General features: G+C 48.4%; 1 protein-coding gene across 1 annotated transcript; it reads right to left on the bottom strand.

Moving 5' to 3' along the window:
* Positions 1 to 659: 659 nt before the first annotated feature.
* MTNR1B (melatonin receptor 1B) lies at positions 660 to 15,457 on the bottom strand. Its single transcript, NM_001206907.2, has 2 exons — positions 15,235 to 15,457; positions 660 to 1,567 (listed from the first exon to the last, which is right to left on the bottom strand). Exons 1-2 carry the CDS (start codon positions 15,455 to 15,457, stop codon positions 660 to 662), a joined length of 1,131 nt encoding a protein of 376 aa, NP_001193836.2.
* Positions 15,458 to 16,906: the final 1,449 nt, after the last annotated feature.

The raw sequence follows: 16,906 nt of genomic DNA on the forward strand, positions 1-16,906 counted from the left end.
GGCTCTGTGTGTGTGTGTAGTATGTCTGTAGTGTGGTGAGTGGGGTGTACAGTGTATATGGGGGTGTGTGTGTGATGGGGTGTGTGTGTAATGTGTCTGTAGTGTGATGTGAGTGGTGGGCACAGTGTATACAAGGATGTGTGTGTGTGTGATATGGTGTGTGTGGGTTTGCACACGTGTGCACACATATATGTAGGGAAGATCCTGGCAGGGTTGGGGTGCAGGACGCTGTCCTCGGAGCGGCACCTGCAGAGCACCCCTCGTCCTGCCCTGCAGAGCTTCTCCTTCCAGCCTCGCTCACAGAGGAGCCCTGGCCTCCTGCAGCCCCTCAGGGGAAGGGGCGAAAGCAGCAGGAAGCCCAACCAGGAGGGCAGCAGTGGGCAGGAGGCTGCCTCTTGCACCCCAGGCCCCTGTGCCTTCTGCTCCTTCCTCGCCCGAGCGGGACCGGGCTCCGGCGCACCCGGACTGTGGGCGGGCTGGGCCGGATGTGCTCGCTGGGACGCGGCCTCCAGGACCTGCAGGGGTCCCTGACTGCCTGACCCCAGCGTGCTGAGGGGCTTCTCGTCCACAGGGTGAAGGGCCCCCAGCTGCGCACTGTCCTCTGACTGGCTGGCACAGCCCGGGCGGCTGACCTCCCCCGAGGAGTGGATTCTCTCCCATCATTTCCTGAGTGCGTTGCCCGGCTGGGCATCAGGTGGGAGATTATCTGCCTGCACAGGGGCCCGGGCACTATCAGCGGGGGTAGGCTGGCTGCCCGGGCCCTCAGCCTGGCTGCCCTTGGAAGAGTTCTGCAGGCAGCGCCGTGGGTTCCAGAGGGCAGAGATGATCCTCTTGTATTCCCTGCGGAAGTTCTGGTTCAGGAGCCCATAGACGATGGCGTTCAGGCAGCTGTTGAAATAGGCCAGGAAGTAGCTAGAGACGAACAGCCCCTCTGGCACCCGGGGAGCCACTTCTTCGGGGTCAATGGCCACGGCGAGGCCGATGCAGTTCAGCGGCGCCCAGCAGATGGCGAAGATCACAAAGACCACAAACATGCTCAGAAAGCTCCGCACGCGACTAGACCATGGGCGTGGCTTGCTCTCCGCCTTGACCTTCCTGCGGGCACGCAGCACCAGCACCCAGATGTGCAGGTAGCAGAAACACACAACAGCCACGGGCAGCAGGAAGTGCACGAGCACCACGGCCGCCGTGTATCCGGCGCTGGCCGTCTGCGCGAAGGTGCACGAGTAGACGCGCGGGTCGTACTCCAGGGACCCCACGAAGAAGTTGGGCAGAAGGACCAGCAGGGTGAGCAGCCAGACGAGGCCAACGTAGACGGCGGCGTGCCGGCGGCGGCAGAGGCGGTGGTAGGTCACGCTGCGGCAGACGTAGCAGTAGCGGTCGACGGCGATGGCGGTGATGTTGAAGACGGAGCCGACCACGCTCAGACCCATCACGAAGGCGCTGGCCTTGCAGTGCACCTCCCCCAGGGCCCAGCCGTCGTGGAAGATGGCCACGAGGCTCAGCGGGTAGGGGTACAAGGCTACGGCCAGGTCAGCGAACGCCAGACTCACCAAGAACAGGTTACCTGGAGCAAGAAACGGGCAGAGAGAGTCAGGCTGAGACCGTGTGGAGGGACTCTCCCAGGACACCGATGTGCCACTGTCACCGTGCATCTGGGGGGCCCCTGCAGAGGCTGCAGTGACCACCTCAGGGGTCCAAAGCACCTGGCTGATGGAAAGGACCCAAAAGGCACAGCAATCAGAAAAGCCAGGTCTGATCCCAAGGGGGTTTGGGAAAAGGGGGCTCAGAGCCACTCAGTTGGGAGTGCCCTCAAGTCAGACCCTCAGGTAAAGCAGATTCTACACCTGTAGCTACAAACAGACCTACAAGGTAGAGAAAGTCCTCCGTGTCCAGACACACATTGTCACCCCACCTCAGAGAAGACTCCTGGGGAAGCTGTAAGACCCACAAGCAGGCTTCTTAAAATGCCTGTTTTAGCCTCAGATGCTTGAGGTCACCTCACTCAGAAACGACTGAAAAGACATTTGTTAGTTCCCTGGGAGTTCCCAGGACCCAACTGTTCCTGAGTCAAGAGCTAAGTTAGGATCTGAGGGAAAAGTGTTAGTCACTCGGTTGTGTCCGACTCTCTGCGACCCCACGGACTAGTAGCCTTCCAGGCTCCTCTGTCCATGGAATTCTCCAGGCAAGGATACTGGAGTGGGTTGCCAAGCCTGGATCCAGGGGATTTTCCTGACCCAGGAATCACACCCAGGTCTCCTGCATTACAGGCAGACTCTTTACCATCTGAGCCACCAGAGAAGGGTCTGAAGGAAACAGGGTGTAACTGAATAGAAAGGAGCTCATTTGGACAGTTTGGAAGTGCTTTCCAAGCAGTGAGCTTCCCTGTCTCTTGCAACTTTCAAATACAGGTTGGATGGTGGAGGAGAACCCTGTCTTAGGGTAAACTGTGAGATTCCTTCCTATTCTACTGTCTCAGGAATCTGTTTAGTTAGTGGGAGAAAATCCCCCTCAAATTATTTCATGCTGGTACTACAGGCAAGAAATGCACATCTCAGGACCTGCCTGGGATGTGGGGGAATCTCCTGCTTTTTCATTTCTCAGTCTTGTTCTCTATCTCCACTGGTAGATTTCAGCTTCTGATTCCACTGTGCATATATGCATGCTAAGTCGCCCCAGTCGTGTCTGACTCTGTGTGACCCCATGGACTGTATCCCACCAGGCTCCTTTGTCCATGGGATTCTCCAGGCAAGAATTCTGGAATGGGTTGCATGCCCTCCCCAGGGGATCTTCCTGACTCGGGGATTGAACCAGTGTCTCATGTCTGCTGCACTGGCAGGCAGGTTCTTTACATCTAGCAGTGCTTGAGAAGCCCTTCTGACTCTACTACTTAGACCTTACTTGGTCTCAGAGAGTGAGGGGTTACCTCTTTCAAATTTGCTGTCAGATGACTCAGGAATCATTATAGTTGATTTATAATATTGTATTAGTTTCAGGCGTACAACATAGTGATTCAGGATTTTTATAGATTATACTCCATTTAAGGCTATTATACAGTATTGTCTGTATTCCCTGTGCAATTCTTACAGTTTATTTTGCACCTAGTATTTTTCTCTCTGAATCCTTTATTGCTATGCTGCCCTTCCCCCATACCCTCACCCCACGGATAACCACGAGTTTGTCTCTGTGCGACCCTGCTTCTTTTTTGTTATAGTCACGATTTGTTCTATTTTTAGATTCCACATAGAAATGGAAACACGCAGTGCTCATTCTCTGTCTGACTTATTCTACCAAGTAGAATGGCATCCAGTTCCATCCAAGTGGTTGCATGTGGCAAAATTTCACTCATTGTTATGGCTGAGTAATATTCCATCATGTATGTGTATACACCACATCTTCTTTATCCAGTCATCTGTTGATTGCCTCCATACCTTGATAACTGTAAATAATGCTGCTATGAACACTGGGGTGCATATGTATTTTTTTGAATTAGTATTTTCTTTTTCTTTCAGACATATAACCAGCAGTGGAATTGATGGATCATATGGACAGTCTATTGAATGTGAGAAAATATTTGCAAATGGTATGTCTGATAAGGGGTTAATATCCAAAATGCAAATAGCTCATAAACTCAATATCAAAAAAACCCAAATAACCTGATCAAAAAATGAGCAGAAGACCTATATAGATGTTTTTTCAAGGAAGACACACAGATGGCCAACAGGCTTATGAAAAGATGCTCAGCATCACTAATAATCAGAGAAATGCAGATCAAAACCACAGGAAGATAGCACCTGACACTGATCAGAATGGCTATGACCAAAAAGAACACAAATAACAAATGTTGGTGAGGATGTAGCGAAAAGGGAACAGAACCTTAAAACACTGTAGGTGGGAATGTAAACTGACGCCGCCACTGTGGAACACAGTATAGAGAGTCCTCAAAAAAAAAAAATTAACTGTTTTGACATTTTGACATTTGGAAGTGGGTGCTGAAGTTGAAGTGACCTGGGGTAATCTCAGTGCTGTCACTTTTTAACTTGACCAAGTCCCTGAACTTCTTTTCTCTGTGATGATTGCTTTGTCGGTTCTGTTCTTTATTTTTGGAGCCCTCTTTCCCCCTCCTCAGACACACGTGGCATGGCTATTTCTGTGACAAAAATCCCTTCTTTCCACCATGGGGATGCTGGCCTCCGCAGGGCCCACAGCCTCCTGGCGGGGTGGCAAAGGAGCTTCCTGCCCTTGCAAGCACGGGCAGACAAAGGCAGGGGCGGCTGGGAGCAGGTGCGGCTCAGCCCGCTGTTTCTCAGGAAGCAAGTCAAGCTCTGCGGTGTTAACGTGGCCCAGCCTGGAATAACGCCCCAGAGGCGGCAAACAGCTTGTAAGCAGTAGGTAGAACACATTCGGCTCCACGTGGAAAGTGATTCAATTACTCTCCCCATTACTCTGGCCGTTCCTAAAAGGCTGAAATCAACCAGTTCCTGCTGCAGATCCATCTGCCCAGATGTCCTATCGTCTCCAGACTATTCCAAATTAGAGGAATAAAATTCTTGCCGTGTTTCCCATCTCTAAGAAGCCAGGCCCTGTCTAGATGAGAGTCAAGGGGAGGCTGAGTTCTCCAGACCCATTTTCTACAGACAGGTGAGAAATTGAGCAGGACAGGCAGTGCTGCTCATCACCCGGGCACAGGCCTCTAACGAGCATTTATCTCACAAGCCTTGGCGTTACTTATTTCCATCGGCCTCCATCAGACAGGGCATGTTAGTGGAGACAGACCTTCACAACAGGGTTTTGTATTAATATGGGTGGAAATCCTGCCATTATTCATACACAAAGCACATCCCTCCACATACACAGCCACCACGGTCCCCTCCCTCTCGGCCTACTTTCCCTTTTTCAGGAAATCTAGTCCTCAGTGGGGATGTGTTAATCTGGAAGAGAGCCAGCAGATGTTGAGCTATCTGGTCTTCATCAGAATTCTGCATCCCTCTTTCCTGTGCCCACTCTATTTTCTAAGAAGAATGTGTTGGTTTTAAATTGTATCTGCTCTTTGAGCTAAAAGTAGCAATGCAGAAATAGATAGTCATGGACTCATTTGCTCAACAAATACTGCTGAGTATTTACTGGGTACCGGCTCTGACTGTGGGCTTCCCTGGTGGCTCAGCCAGATGCTCTGACTATGCTGGGGCTGAGGGTAGTGTGGTAAGCAAGAACGATGCATCTTCTCTTACAGACCTCAGGGTCTCATACAGGGGACAATGAAATGAAAGTGAGATGTGAAGGTGATCTAGTGGTTACCATGCAGAGCAGCCAGGTTTGATCCTAGTCAGGGAACTAGATCTTGCATACTGTAAATGTAAAAAATCCTGCATGCAGCAACTAATGAACCCACAAGCCTCAACAAAGACAAGGAGATCAGGCATGCTGCAACTAAGACCCAGTGGAGCCATGTATATTAATGAAATACAGTTTTTAGTGAGATGCTGTGAGTGTTATGATGGGGAAGTTAACACTATCCTCTCTGTAATCCTTTCCAACAAGGTTAAACTTCCCATGCCTTGAGGTCTTCCTCCATCTTCCACTTACTCAAAAACGTGTGCTCTGTCCACTGAGCACCTATCATGCTTGGGTAGGGCACAGTGATGGCTGAAAGACATGCCCCTGCCACTGAGATGCCCACAGTGCTGTTGGGGAAAGAGACACAGAAACTGCCTTTTCGTGTAGGGAGAGCTGGGTGGGAGACCAGCATGAGGGGGTGAGAACACTGGGCAAGAGTCGAGTTATCCTGCGGCTGAGGGCAGTGGGTGGTGGGGTGGGGATGAGGCTGATCAAGCACGACCAGCCAAGGGATCAGCCACAAATCACAAAGGCCCTTCTTCTGGGCCTGCCTCCATCCCAGGATGGCTATTTACCTCAAATGGGATCTTGCATGGGAAAGGATTTAAGAAATAATAATAATCTTCAAACAAATGTGAGGTATTCTTATTAGTTATATTCAGGGATAGGCATTTGAAACAACTGAACAGGTAATTTATTAAAAATGTGACTACTTCAAAAATACTAAAACAATGTCCTTTCATATTAACATAAGCTCCTAATTAGGCTTCCCTGGTGGCTCAGTGTTGCAGAATCTGCCTAGCAGTGCAGGCCGCCCAGGTTCGATCCCTGGGCTGGGAAGATTCCCTCAAAGAGGGCATGGCAACCCACTCTAGTATTCTTGCCTGGGAAAATCCCATGGACAGAGGAGCCTGGCAGGCTACAGTCCATGGGGTCGAAAAAAAAGTCAGACACAACTTAGAGACTGAACAACAAAGAGATTTCCTAATTAATCCCCAGATTCTTTGAGGGTGGATATTGTTTTCTTCCCAAATCACAATATTTATGAAAACCCTGGATCGTGTGGGTAAATCATACAAGGCTCAGTTGAAATCTAACATAATTTTAACTTACACTTAGCAAGCAAATAGCGTATGCAAAAATAAGATGGAGATGTTTTAACCACTTAAAAGAATATATTTAAGAGCACAAGCATCAACTTAAATAAGTAACTAAAATGCTTATTGCTTTGCTGTGCTCAGTGGCACAGTCGTGTCTGACTCTTTGTGACCCCATGGACTGTAGCCCACCAGCCTCCTCTGTCCATATAATTCTCCAGGCAAGAATACTGGAGTGGGTTGCCATTTCCTTCTTCAGGGGATCTTCCTAACCCAGGGATCAGGATCAAACCTGTGTCTCCTGCTTTGCAGGTGGATTCTTTACCCCTCGGCCAGCTGGGAAGCTCTATAAGATGCTTACCACAAAATCTTATACCATAACCATCAAAGCATTGCTTGAAAACTCTTATGGAAGCATTTTATTACTTTAATTACACTTAGTTATAACAAAAAGGCTTCCCTGGTGGCTCGGATGGTAAAGAATCTGTCTACAATGTAGGAGACCTGGGTTCAACCCCTGAGTCAGGAAGATCCCCTGGAGAAGGGAATGGCAACCCACTTCAGTCTTCTTGCCTGGAGAATCCCATGGACAGGGGAGTCTGGTGGGCTACAGTCCATGGGGTCACAAAGAGTCGGATGTGACTGAGCCACTAACACACATAACAACAAGAAAACAGTTGGTATAGCACCTTAATGTTTATAATATGCATTCACACTAACTGACTCAATTGTTTTTCACAGGAATCCTTTAAGGCTGATTTTATGATGGATCAGCTGATTCCATTTTACAGATCAAGACATTAGCACCCAGAATATGTGAACAGAGAAAGAGGGGAGGAAAAAAAAAAACAAGAAAAGAAACAAGAGGAAATCAGGAAAAAGAAATGTCAAAGGGATTGAGGGTGTAGAGTTTTTGGTCATCACAAGAGTGAGAAAGTGCCCTCTAGGCTGCCAGCTAGGAGACCAGCAGGGATGTGAGCAAGGGCGAGCCCGGTGAGTGCTGGAGGACACACTTCTGCACTGGAGGCCACCCTCCTAATCTGCTTTGCCTTCAAGAGAAGGAGGGAAATGAACTGGTGCTTGGAAAGGGCTATCCTCTGATAGAGAGACTGTGGAAGATTTTTTTCTTCTTCTCTTTTAAGTGAGAGAGGCTTCTACCTGACACATAATAAGCACATAGCAGTCTTTTTTTCTTAATTTACAATGATGTGCTCATTTGCAACGTTGTGTTGACTTCTGCTGTACAGCAAAGTGATTCAGTTATATACATGTATACACTACTTTTCTTATACTCCTTTTCATTATGGTTTAATCGTACGACATTGAACATAGTTCTCTGTGTTACACAGGAAGGACTTGTTGTTTATCCATTCTATATATAATAGTTTGCATCTGCTAAGCCTACATATAACAATCTTAGCTATTACCTATTATTGGGATTTTTATATTATTATCACCTGCATTATATCAGTCTTATATTATTATAATTACATAAAATTATGACAACCTGATATTATTATTACAAAGAACAAGAAAGAGGCTCATAATGTTGGACTAGGCTCCCTGGGAGATAAGATGTAAGAATTCCTATAGGATGAGAAAGGTGAAGTTAGGACACTGCTCCTGAAGTGTAAACTCCCTCAGATTCAGGACTTAACACTCTTAAGTTTTCCTCTTTCAGCCTTCAGTATCTTAAACTGTAAGACCTAATGGGTCATCAGTTTTCTGAGTTTTGCAGCATATCATGCTAAATACAGACTCTGAACCTTGTGGGGAGGAAAAAAAGGCAGTCAAACATGAAAATGTTCACACTCAGGGATACTGAGGACTCCAAGAGGGCAATTAACAAGGATTATGAGCTTTCTGGCTATTTGGCTAAAAGACATAATTAAGAGATTTAAAATGCTTCTATTTTTGTTCAGTAAAGAGAAAATAGTTAGAGCTAAAATGTGAAGTTGGAAGGCTCAGGCAACATCAGAGAAGGAGTCTAAAGCAGCGCAGTTTAGTTTCAGCTGATGAAAAGCCCTCCAAAGCCTGAAGGCTCAGCAGCTCAGAAGATGCTTGCCACCAAGGGATGTCTCCAGGAGTGCTTGATGGTGGATAAAGCCTGGCTGAGGCGGGGCCACTTACCTGGTAATGCCTGGAGGGCGGGGGCTGTGGGCCCAGTAACATTTCCTCCAGGCCCTTCAGAAGCTTTAGCTCAGGGTCAGCCTGTGACGTGTAAATAAATCACCATTTACCTCCTCGATTCAGGATCTGCTCTAAGCTAACTGGGGATGCCAACAGGGCCAGGCTGAAATCCCCCCCCAGGAAGTCCGCAGCACAGCCAGTGGTTCTGGGTGAGAGATGATGCAGACTCTGTGCACTGCTGGGCGTCCAAGCGACAGAGTGGGTTCCAGACAAGGATGGATGAGAGATGATGCAGACTCTGTGCACTGCTGGGCGTCCAAGCGACAGAGTGGGTTCCAGACAAGGATGGATGAGAGATGATGCAGACTCTGTGCACTGCTGGGCGTCCAAGCGACAGAGTGGGTTCCAGACAAGGACCTGGGTGTTCAGCAAGTGCTCCGTGTCTTTCTGGGTAATCCCAACGTCAGATATTCCACGTCCTTCTTCCTTAGAAATCACAGGAATGCCCTAGATATGGCCATACCTCCACTCACTAACAACACTTCCCTGAAAGTCTCTTAATCCACCTGCAGAACAAGAATCCATTGTCAGGCAGTGGCTCCTGATCATCACCTGGGAAACCAGGGTCCCTGTGCCGGTGGGCCAGGAACCATGGGTGCCGTGGTGCCTTCCGCTAGCTGATGGAGACTATCTCTGCATTACAGTAAGGACACGTCTCTCTCAGCTCTTTTCTGTGTGTGGCTGACAGTCTGGATGGTGCAGGGTAACAACAGGAGGCTCCATTTTATAGGTGGTTTACAGTGAGTAGCCTCAAGCCAGAATGGGCAAGAGGCACATACACATTACTATATATAAAACAGATAACTGGTAAGAACCTGCTGTAGAGCACAGGGGACTCTTCTCTGTACTCTGTAATGGCGTAGATGGGAAAGAATCTCAAAAAGAGTGAATGCATGTATATGTATGTATAACTGACTCACTTTGCTCTATCCCTGAAACTAACACAATGTTGTAAATTAACTACACTCAAATAGTTGGAGAAGACTCTTGAGAGTCCCTTGACTGCAAGGAGATCAAACCAGTCCATTCCAAAAGAAATCAGTCCTGAATATTCATTGGAAGGACTGATGGTGAAGCTGAAACTCCAATACTTCGGCCACCTGATGTGAAGAGCTAACTTTGGGGAAGATCCAACTTTCGAGAAGACCCTGACGCTGGGAAAGATTGAAGGCGGGAGGAGAAGGGGATGACAGAGGATGAGATGGTTGGAAGGCATCACCAACACAATGGACATGGGTTTGAGCACACTGTGGGAGATAGGGAAGGACAGAGAAGCCTGGAGTGTTGCAGTCCATGGGGTCACAAAGAGCCGGACATACCTTAGTGACTGAACAACAACATACACCAATAAAAATTTAAAAAACAAACTCCCTAAGGAGTCACTGGGGTGCAATTTTAGGGAGCCTGCTGGCCACACAGGAACAACAGGGGTCCGTACACTCTAGAGAAGGTGCCAGTCAGCTTTTGAGGACAAGAATGAGATATACTTGGGGCTTTTAGTGCTCATGGCAGTTCAGTTCCCTGAGATTCGTACTGATGGCGTGAGTGGTGCTGAGTATACCTCACCTCACGACGCAAAATTAATACCTTCTATCTCACTGCTTTCTTGATATTTTGTCCATTTCAATTTGTTCCAGCAGACCTAGATTAAGTTTCAGAAATGGAATAAAAGTCTCTGCTCTCAATGATTTCACAGTCCCATGGGGAGAGAAAAAACTCAGAGCGATACTGCAAGGGAAGTGCTGTGTGGACTGGGCGGGGTCGTGGGGGGAGACAGTAACCACACCTTTTATGATATTAACTATAAAGCCAACAACCAGCAGGAGGGCTGAGGAAGGGGGTTGAGCTAGTGTCTTGGGAGAAGACAGTCTACCTCTATGTTGGCTACTTCTTTTCCTAGTCGAATTTGATTTCGAGGTCTGCAAAAAGAAAGTGAAAGTGGCTCAGTTGTGTCCAGCTCTTTTCGACCCCAGGGACTATACAGTCCATGGGATTCTCCAGGCCAGAATCCTGGAGTGGGTAGCCTTTCCCTTCTCCAGGGCATCTTCCCAACCGAGGGATCGAACCCAGGTCTCCCTCATTGCAGGCAGATTCTTTACCAGCTGAGCCACCAGGGAAGCTCAAGAATACTGGAATGGGTAGCCTCTCCCTTCTCCAGCGAGCTTCCCGACCCAGGAATTGAACCTGGGTCTCCTGCATTACAGGCGGATTCTTTACCAACTGAGCGACCAGGGAAGCCCTTGAGGTCTGCAGCTGGTGTGCAATTCTTAGAGCCTAAAGGAGCCTCCATTTTTTGCCTGAGCCTTATGGGATCTTCCCTGAACAGGGATCAAACCCGAGCTCAGGGTTTTAACCACTTACCACCAGGGTAGTAAGGGATTTGAGGGAGATATTCTCTAGCCAAAAAGAGGCAGAGGAGCTTCCCGAGATGAAGAGAGAGCATCAGAGAACACAGGCCGGGAGCGGGTGGCAGCAGCTCCTATCTCCATAAGCGGGAGCAGAGAGCTGGTGCTGTGACCCTGGGGAGTCCCGCCAGCCCCACAGGCTTGTGCCAGGGGCGCTGGGGCTGGGCCCCATTCTGTAGATGCAGGAAGTGGTCCCTGGATGCAGGGGTGCGTCTGGCCATGGTGACAGGGAGGGCGGAGGGGCGGGGAAAGCTGTCTGGGGACCAGGAACATGGCTTGTTTAGGGGAGGATAAGAGTGTGAATTGGGGCATGTAGAGATACTCTGAGACCAAAATCAGGAGGACCTGGGGAACAAAGGGACCAGTGATGACTCTCAGGGATCGGGTGTCTCAAAGATGAAGAGAGGAAGGAGGTTCAAGAGCTAGCATCCGGTGAGCCGAGGGAATGGAAGGTCCCGGGAGGGAGCGGCCCCCAGTGGCACAAAGCACAGGGCACCTCCCAGGAGGGCAGACCTAGGGGGCTCGGGGGAAATGGGGAGCAGTGAGTGATTAATGGATATAAACTGTTAGTCAGATGTCTGCTGAAAAGGAGAAAGGAGTCACGAAGTTAGAAGGACACATAAGACCAAGGAAAGATTACTTTTTCTTTTAATCAAAGGATCCCCAGTGTGTGGAGGTGGGGAGAGGGGCTAAAGGGAAAGAGAAATTGAAAATACAGTGAGAGAGAAGGAACATGATGGAGGAAGGTTCTGTAAAAGCAGGAGAGGAAAAGACAAAATACAGGGGTGGATGTTGGCGCGGCCTGGACAGGAGACAGAGAGCAGGGGCGGGCACAGGGAGAAGTCCCCAGACGCTCCAGGAGAGTCTGGGGTGTGGAGGGTCCCCAGGGAGCAGGCACGGGGAGGCGGAGATGCCGCCCGCGCCACTCAAGGAGTAAGGCTCCGGAAACGTGGCAGGGGGCGAAACACACTCCTGGCCTTACCGTCTAAGTGGCGCAGTGCTCTGCATCTGTCTCCCACCCTCCCTCCCTTCCTGTCTGCCTTGCTCTAGGGCCATCTCTGAGAAAGTTAGCCCAAGGCATGAGCACAGAAGTTGCAGACAGGGGAGTCCCCCGTGCCCACAAAAGGACAGTCAATCTAACCATCTACACTGCTATGGAACATCCCTGTTATTAACAATAAGAATCTGCCAAACAGAGAAACTGAGTTTATAATAGTCAAGTAGCAACTTCACTTTCACTTTTCACTTTCATGCATTGGAGAAAGAAATGGCAACCCACTCCAGTGTTCTTGCCCGGAGCATCCCAGGGACAGGGGACCCTAGTGGGCTGCTATCTATGGGGTCGCACAGAGTCGGACATGACTGAAGTGACTTAGCAGTAGTAGAGGATAATGACACCTGCTAAGTATGTGCCTGTGACTTTAATGTGCGCTGTGTGCCTGAGTTATTGTAAATATACATGTTTTCATTATGACAGCCCTATTTTCTTAAGACGGATGAATTAAAGAACTAGACTCAATTACAGAAAGGTCCAAGATGTTTCTTAAAGTAACTCCAAACTCTTCAGTAAGAGGAAAAACTGACAAATAGTAGTGAAAGTTGCTCAGTTGTGTCGACTCTTTTAAATTGTATATATAAATTATATATGTGTGTGTGTGCATGACGTCTGACTCTCTGTGATCCCATGGACTCTAACCTGCCAGGCTCCTCTGTCTATGGAATTCTGCAGGCAAGAATACTGGCATGGGTGGCCATTCCCTTCTCCAGGGGATGTTCCCAAGCCAGGGATCAAACCCAGGTCTCCCACATTGTAGGTGAATTCTTTACCAGCTGAGTTACCAGGGAAGCCGATGGATAGTAGAAGCAGTGCTAACTATTCAAAGTGCTGTAGGTGTTCGGGCATCTTGTGAAATCTCAGTCTGTCAAATGATTTTTCATGACCATCATCAATAAAGCCAAGGGTCAAATAAAAACTGGTTAAGTTGCGTGACTGGGGCAGGAAAATGTCCGAAATAGGAAGATCCCCTGAAGGGAACGGCTACCCACTCCAGTATTCTGGCCTGGAGAATTCCATGGACTTCGTAGTCTGTGGGGTCGCAAAGAGTCGGACACGACTGAGCTACTGTCACTTTGATGCACAGATATGGTATTAAATTCTTTTTTCTGGTGCTGGGCTGTAGCAGGCTCGCCAAGACACGGGAAGGATGAACACAGCGAGTACCAGCGTTTTAACACGCTCATTACCCACCCCAGCCATACTCTCAAATCAATAAGGTCTCTGTGAACTTCGCTAGGAGAGGGGAAGAGGCCAGCCCGCCTGTGGATGGAGGAGGGGAGAAGAAGCTTGCCTCCTTCAGGCAAAGGAAACAGCACTCTGCCCCAGCCACCCCACCCAAGGGAGGAAGCCCACAAAGGCTCCTCTAAACACCTGGTAATCTGGGAGAGAAGCCCTGCTTCCCCGGGCAGGAAATGAATCCTTGTGGCTGCTACAAAAGACAATATGATCAAAATGATTTTAACCTGCTCTTTCCTAATAGATAAGCCTCTAGTCCAAGAACACAACACTATCTTGAAAAAGTTATTGCAGATAATAAAAGTCACCACTACTGAAATGACTGAGTTAGAAAGTTTAACTTTTCCTTTCCTTCCAGTTTAACTGAGATGTAATTGAGACCCAGCACTGTATATTTAAGGAGCAAAGCAAGATGATTTGATTTACATACACCATGAAAAGATTACCACAATAGGTTTAGTGAAGATCCATCATCTCAAATAGATGCAAAAAGAAACAGAAAAAAAAATTTCCTTGTGATGAGAACTCTTAGGATTTACTCTCAACAATTTTCATATGACATACAGCAGTGTTATATTTACCATGCTGTACATTGCATCCTGAGTACTTACTTATCTTAGAAGTGGTCGTCTGTGCCTTTAGATTGCCTTAATTCAGTTTCCTCTGCCCTCAACTCTTGCCTCTGGCTCTACAAATCTGATTTCTTTTTCTGAGTTTGTTTTTGCAGTATAACTAACCTATAACAATATGTTAGATCCTAGTGCTCAGCACAGGGATTCAATACTTCTATACATTTCAAAATGATCCCTATAAATCTAGTTACCATCTGTCACCATACAATTACTTCAAATGTGGTTTCCAATATTACACATAGAAGCTCGCATTTTTGTTTGTTCTTTAGATAAAAAATCTTGGGAGTCACTGGGTCACATAAAGTGTTTATAACAATGTACTAGAAATAGCCTTTCTGAATGGTCTGCCTCCTTAGAAAAGCATGATTAAGTTATCTGATTGGTTTTCTGCTATCTTTTCATTTTAATTCACTCTAACATTTGAGTTGCCCCTAAGGCCCAAACAGGGAAACGACAAATGGACGAACGGGTCACTGAGCTTCTCCGAAAGCTAGAATGGTCAGCATGCTCTGATGACCTCGGGGTCAGAGTTCAGACTCCCTCCCTCTGGTTTTGTTCCCTAGCACACCTACATATGAGAAAGTTGAAATGAGTGTATCGAAAGGGAGAAATAGTCAGGATTGCAACACTATTTTGCCAAATTATTATTTTAATCTTCGTTTAGTCCTACGAATTCCCTGTCTTCATTAAAGACGGGGGTTATTTGAAAACAATGCAGTTCTGACCAAGTAGATGCTGTCGACGGCTGTCTTTGCACTCTTGTTTGGAACCAAGATGAGGAGCTAAATATCGGACCAAAACCCTCTAAAGCGTTTCCACTAATTTACTCATTGTCTCAGTAAATAATTTCTAAGCACGTGCTGCGTGAACCACAGTGCTTGGCAGGGGAGGGAGGTGTTGAAGATGAGATTCCTGTGGCCACGGAGGGGCACCATCCAAATCCGCAAAAATTGGAGCGCCTTGGAGAGCTTTGACTTTCAGACGCTCCTATTTTCACAGCTCCCTGCTCTGCCAAGAAGTGCTCGAGAAAAACTTTACCCGATTCACGCCGGCACTGATGCGCCAAGTGCTTCCCGGTGCGTTTGCAAGAGCCACACGTCGGGGAAAGGCAGCAAACTCAACCTAATTTTGAGTTCAAGACCAAACCTGGGGACTTGTTGAGAGGAGGGAAGGCGGCGCGGGGAGCGGAGGACAGACCAGGCGGCCAACTGCGCGGTCAGGGTCAGACCAGAGACCCGGCCCCCGGGAGCGGCCGACGCGGCGGCGGGCTCGGCGCTCACCTGCGTTCCGGAGCTTGCGGTTGCCGAGCACCGAGAGGATGACCAGGAGGTTGCCCACGATGTCCACGGCGGTGGTGACGACGAGCACCGCGGACAGCGCGGGCGCCACCCAGGGAGGCCGGGGCGCCCCGGAGGGCCGCGCGCCGCCCGCGCCAGTCCAGCGGGGGCTCTCGGCCCGGCCGCCCGCCTCGCAGCAGTTGGCGAAGGAGCCGTTCTCCGGCATCCCGGACGCTCCGGCCCCGCGCCAGCCACGGCGCACCCCGTCTCTCCGCAGGCAGGGCGCTCCTTTCCCTGCCCAGCCCCGCGCACCAGCGAGGAGGCCAGTGCGGAGGCACCTGGACGAGATGATTAATTAAGCGTGGGCAGGGGGCGGAGAAAAACATAGGACTGACAGGAGCATTTGGGGTGCAGGCGCTGCTGAAAGAAGCGCGTCTCTGCTTGGCTCGCTCAGGAGCAGGTGCGACGGCGCGCCGCCCGGAGCCCAGCACGTGCCTGGCCCGGTTCCGGCCTCAGCGCCTGAGCGCACCGCCCAAGAAGCTGGGTGTCCAGAAACACCCAGATTTTCAGACTGGAAAAGGTGCTGCTCGTCAGGACCTGCTGATTGGCTGTCAGAAGGGCACTGCCCCTCTAAAGCGAATACATAACTCCAGGAGCTGAGGAGAGATCAGGCAGGCAGCTGCAGGAGAAAGAAGACCCTGTGCTGTTTATTTGCTGTTTACCTGAGAAGTATTGGCGATGCCTCAGCCCTGTCCTCTTTATAAAACCGCGACAATACTTATGAACATGTTTTTAAACATAATAATACTTAAAGAGATGTATGGTCAATAGTGGGGGTTATTATAAGGTGTTTTTTGAAGGGATTAGAACAAAAAGAGGAGTGCAGTATGGTTATAGGAAAGAAGAAACGCAGATGCCCTTTATTTAAAGTGTTTGAGCACTTAATCTTATAATAACAATTGCTCATCCCTCTCCAGGGTAATTTTATGCCAAGTACTGTCTTACCCACTTTTTGCATCACTAGAATCAAAATGACTGATGATCTATTTGGCAAAGAAGTAAAATACCTGCTTTGATGAGAATGAAAAATGGTACAGTCACTGCTGTTTGGTAGTTTCTTGTACAATTAAACATATTCCATTTTTTGACCAGCAATGAAATGAAGATGAAACGTATGTCCACAAAAAGATTTGTGCAAGAATTGTCCAGAGCAGGGTTCGTTATAGTAGCCCAGACAGCCCAAAGGTCCCTCAAGAGAGGAATGGATAAAACGATTGTTAATTGTCAATATGACTTGTCAGTAAAAGTTACTGATACACAACAACATGGGTTAATCTCAACAGTATTATGTCGAGCAAAAGAAGCAAGATATAAAAGCATACATTCTTTGTGATTCCAATTGTATGATGTCCAAAAACAGGGAAATTCATCTATGGTGAGAGTTATCAGAACAATGGTTGCCCAATGCGAGGTGAAGATTGACTGGAACAGATCATGGAATAAATTTCTGGGATATTATTGGTATATGTGTAATTAATGTACATTTTACTCTCCCACTCTGCACACACACACACAAAACAGAAACAAAAGAACGGAGAGAGGGACTCTAACGGTGTGATGTTGCAGGAGAAGATGATAGTTAAAGCAATAAATGCCTTGAGAGGTGAGCACATCT

Source organism: Bos taurus, chromosome 29, assembly GCF_002263795.3.
Source record: "Bos taurus isolate L1 Dominette 01449 registration number 42190680 breed Hereford chromosome 29, ARS-UCD2.0, whole genome shotgun sequence".
In the NCBI taxonomy this organism is placed as follows: domain Eukaryota; kingdom Metazoa; phylum Chordata; class Mammalia; order Artiodactyla; family Bovidae; genus Bos; species Bos taurus.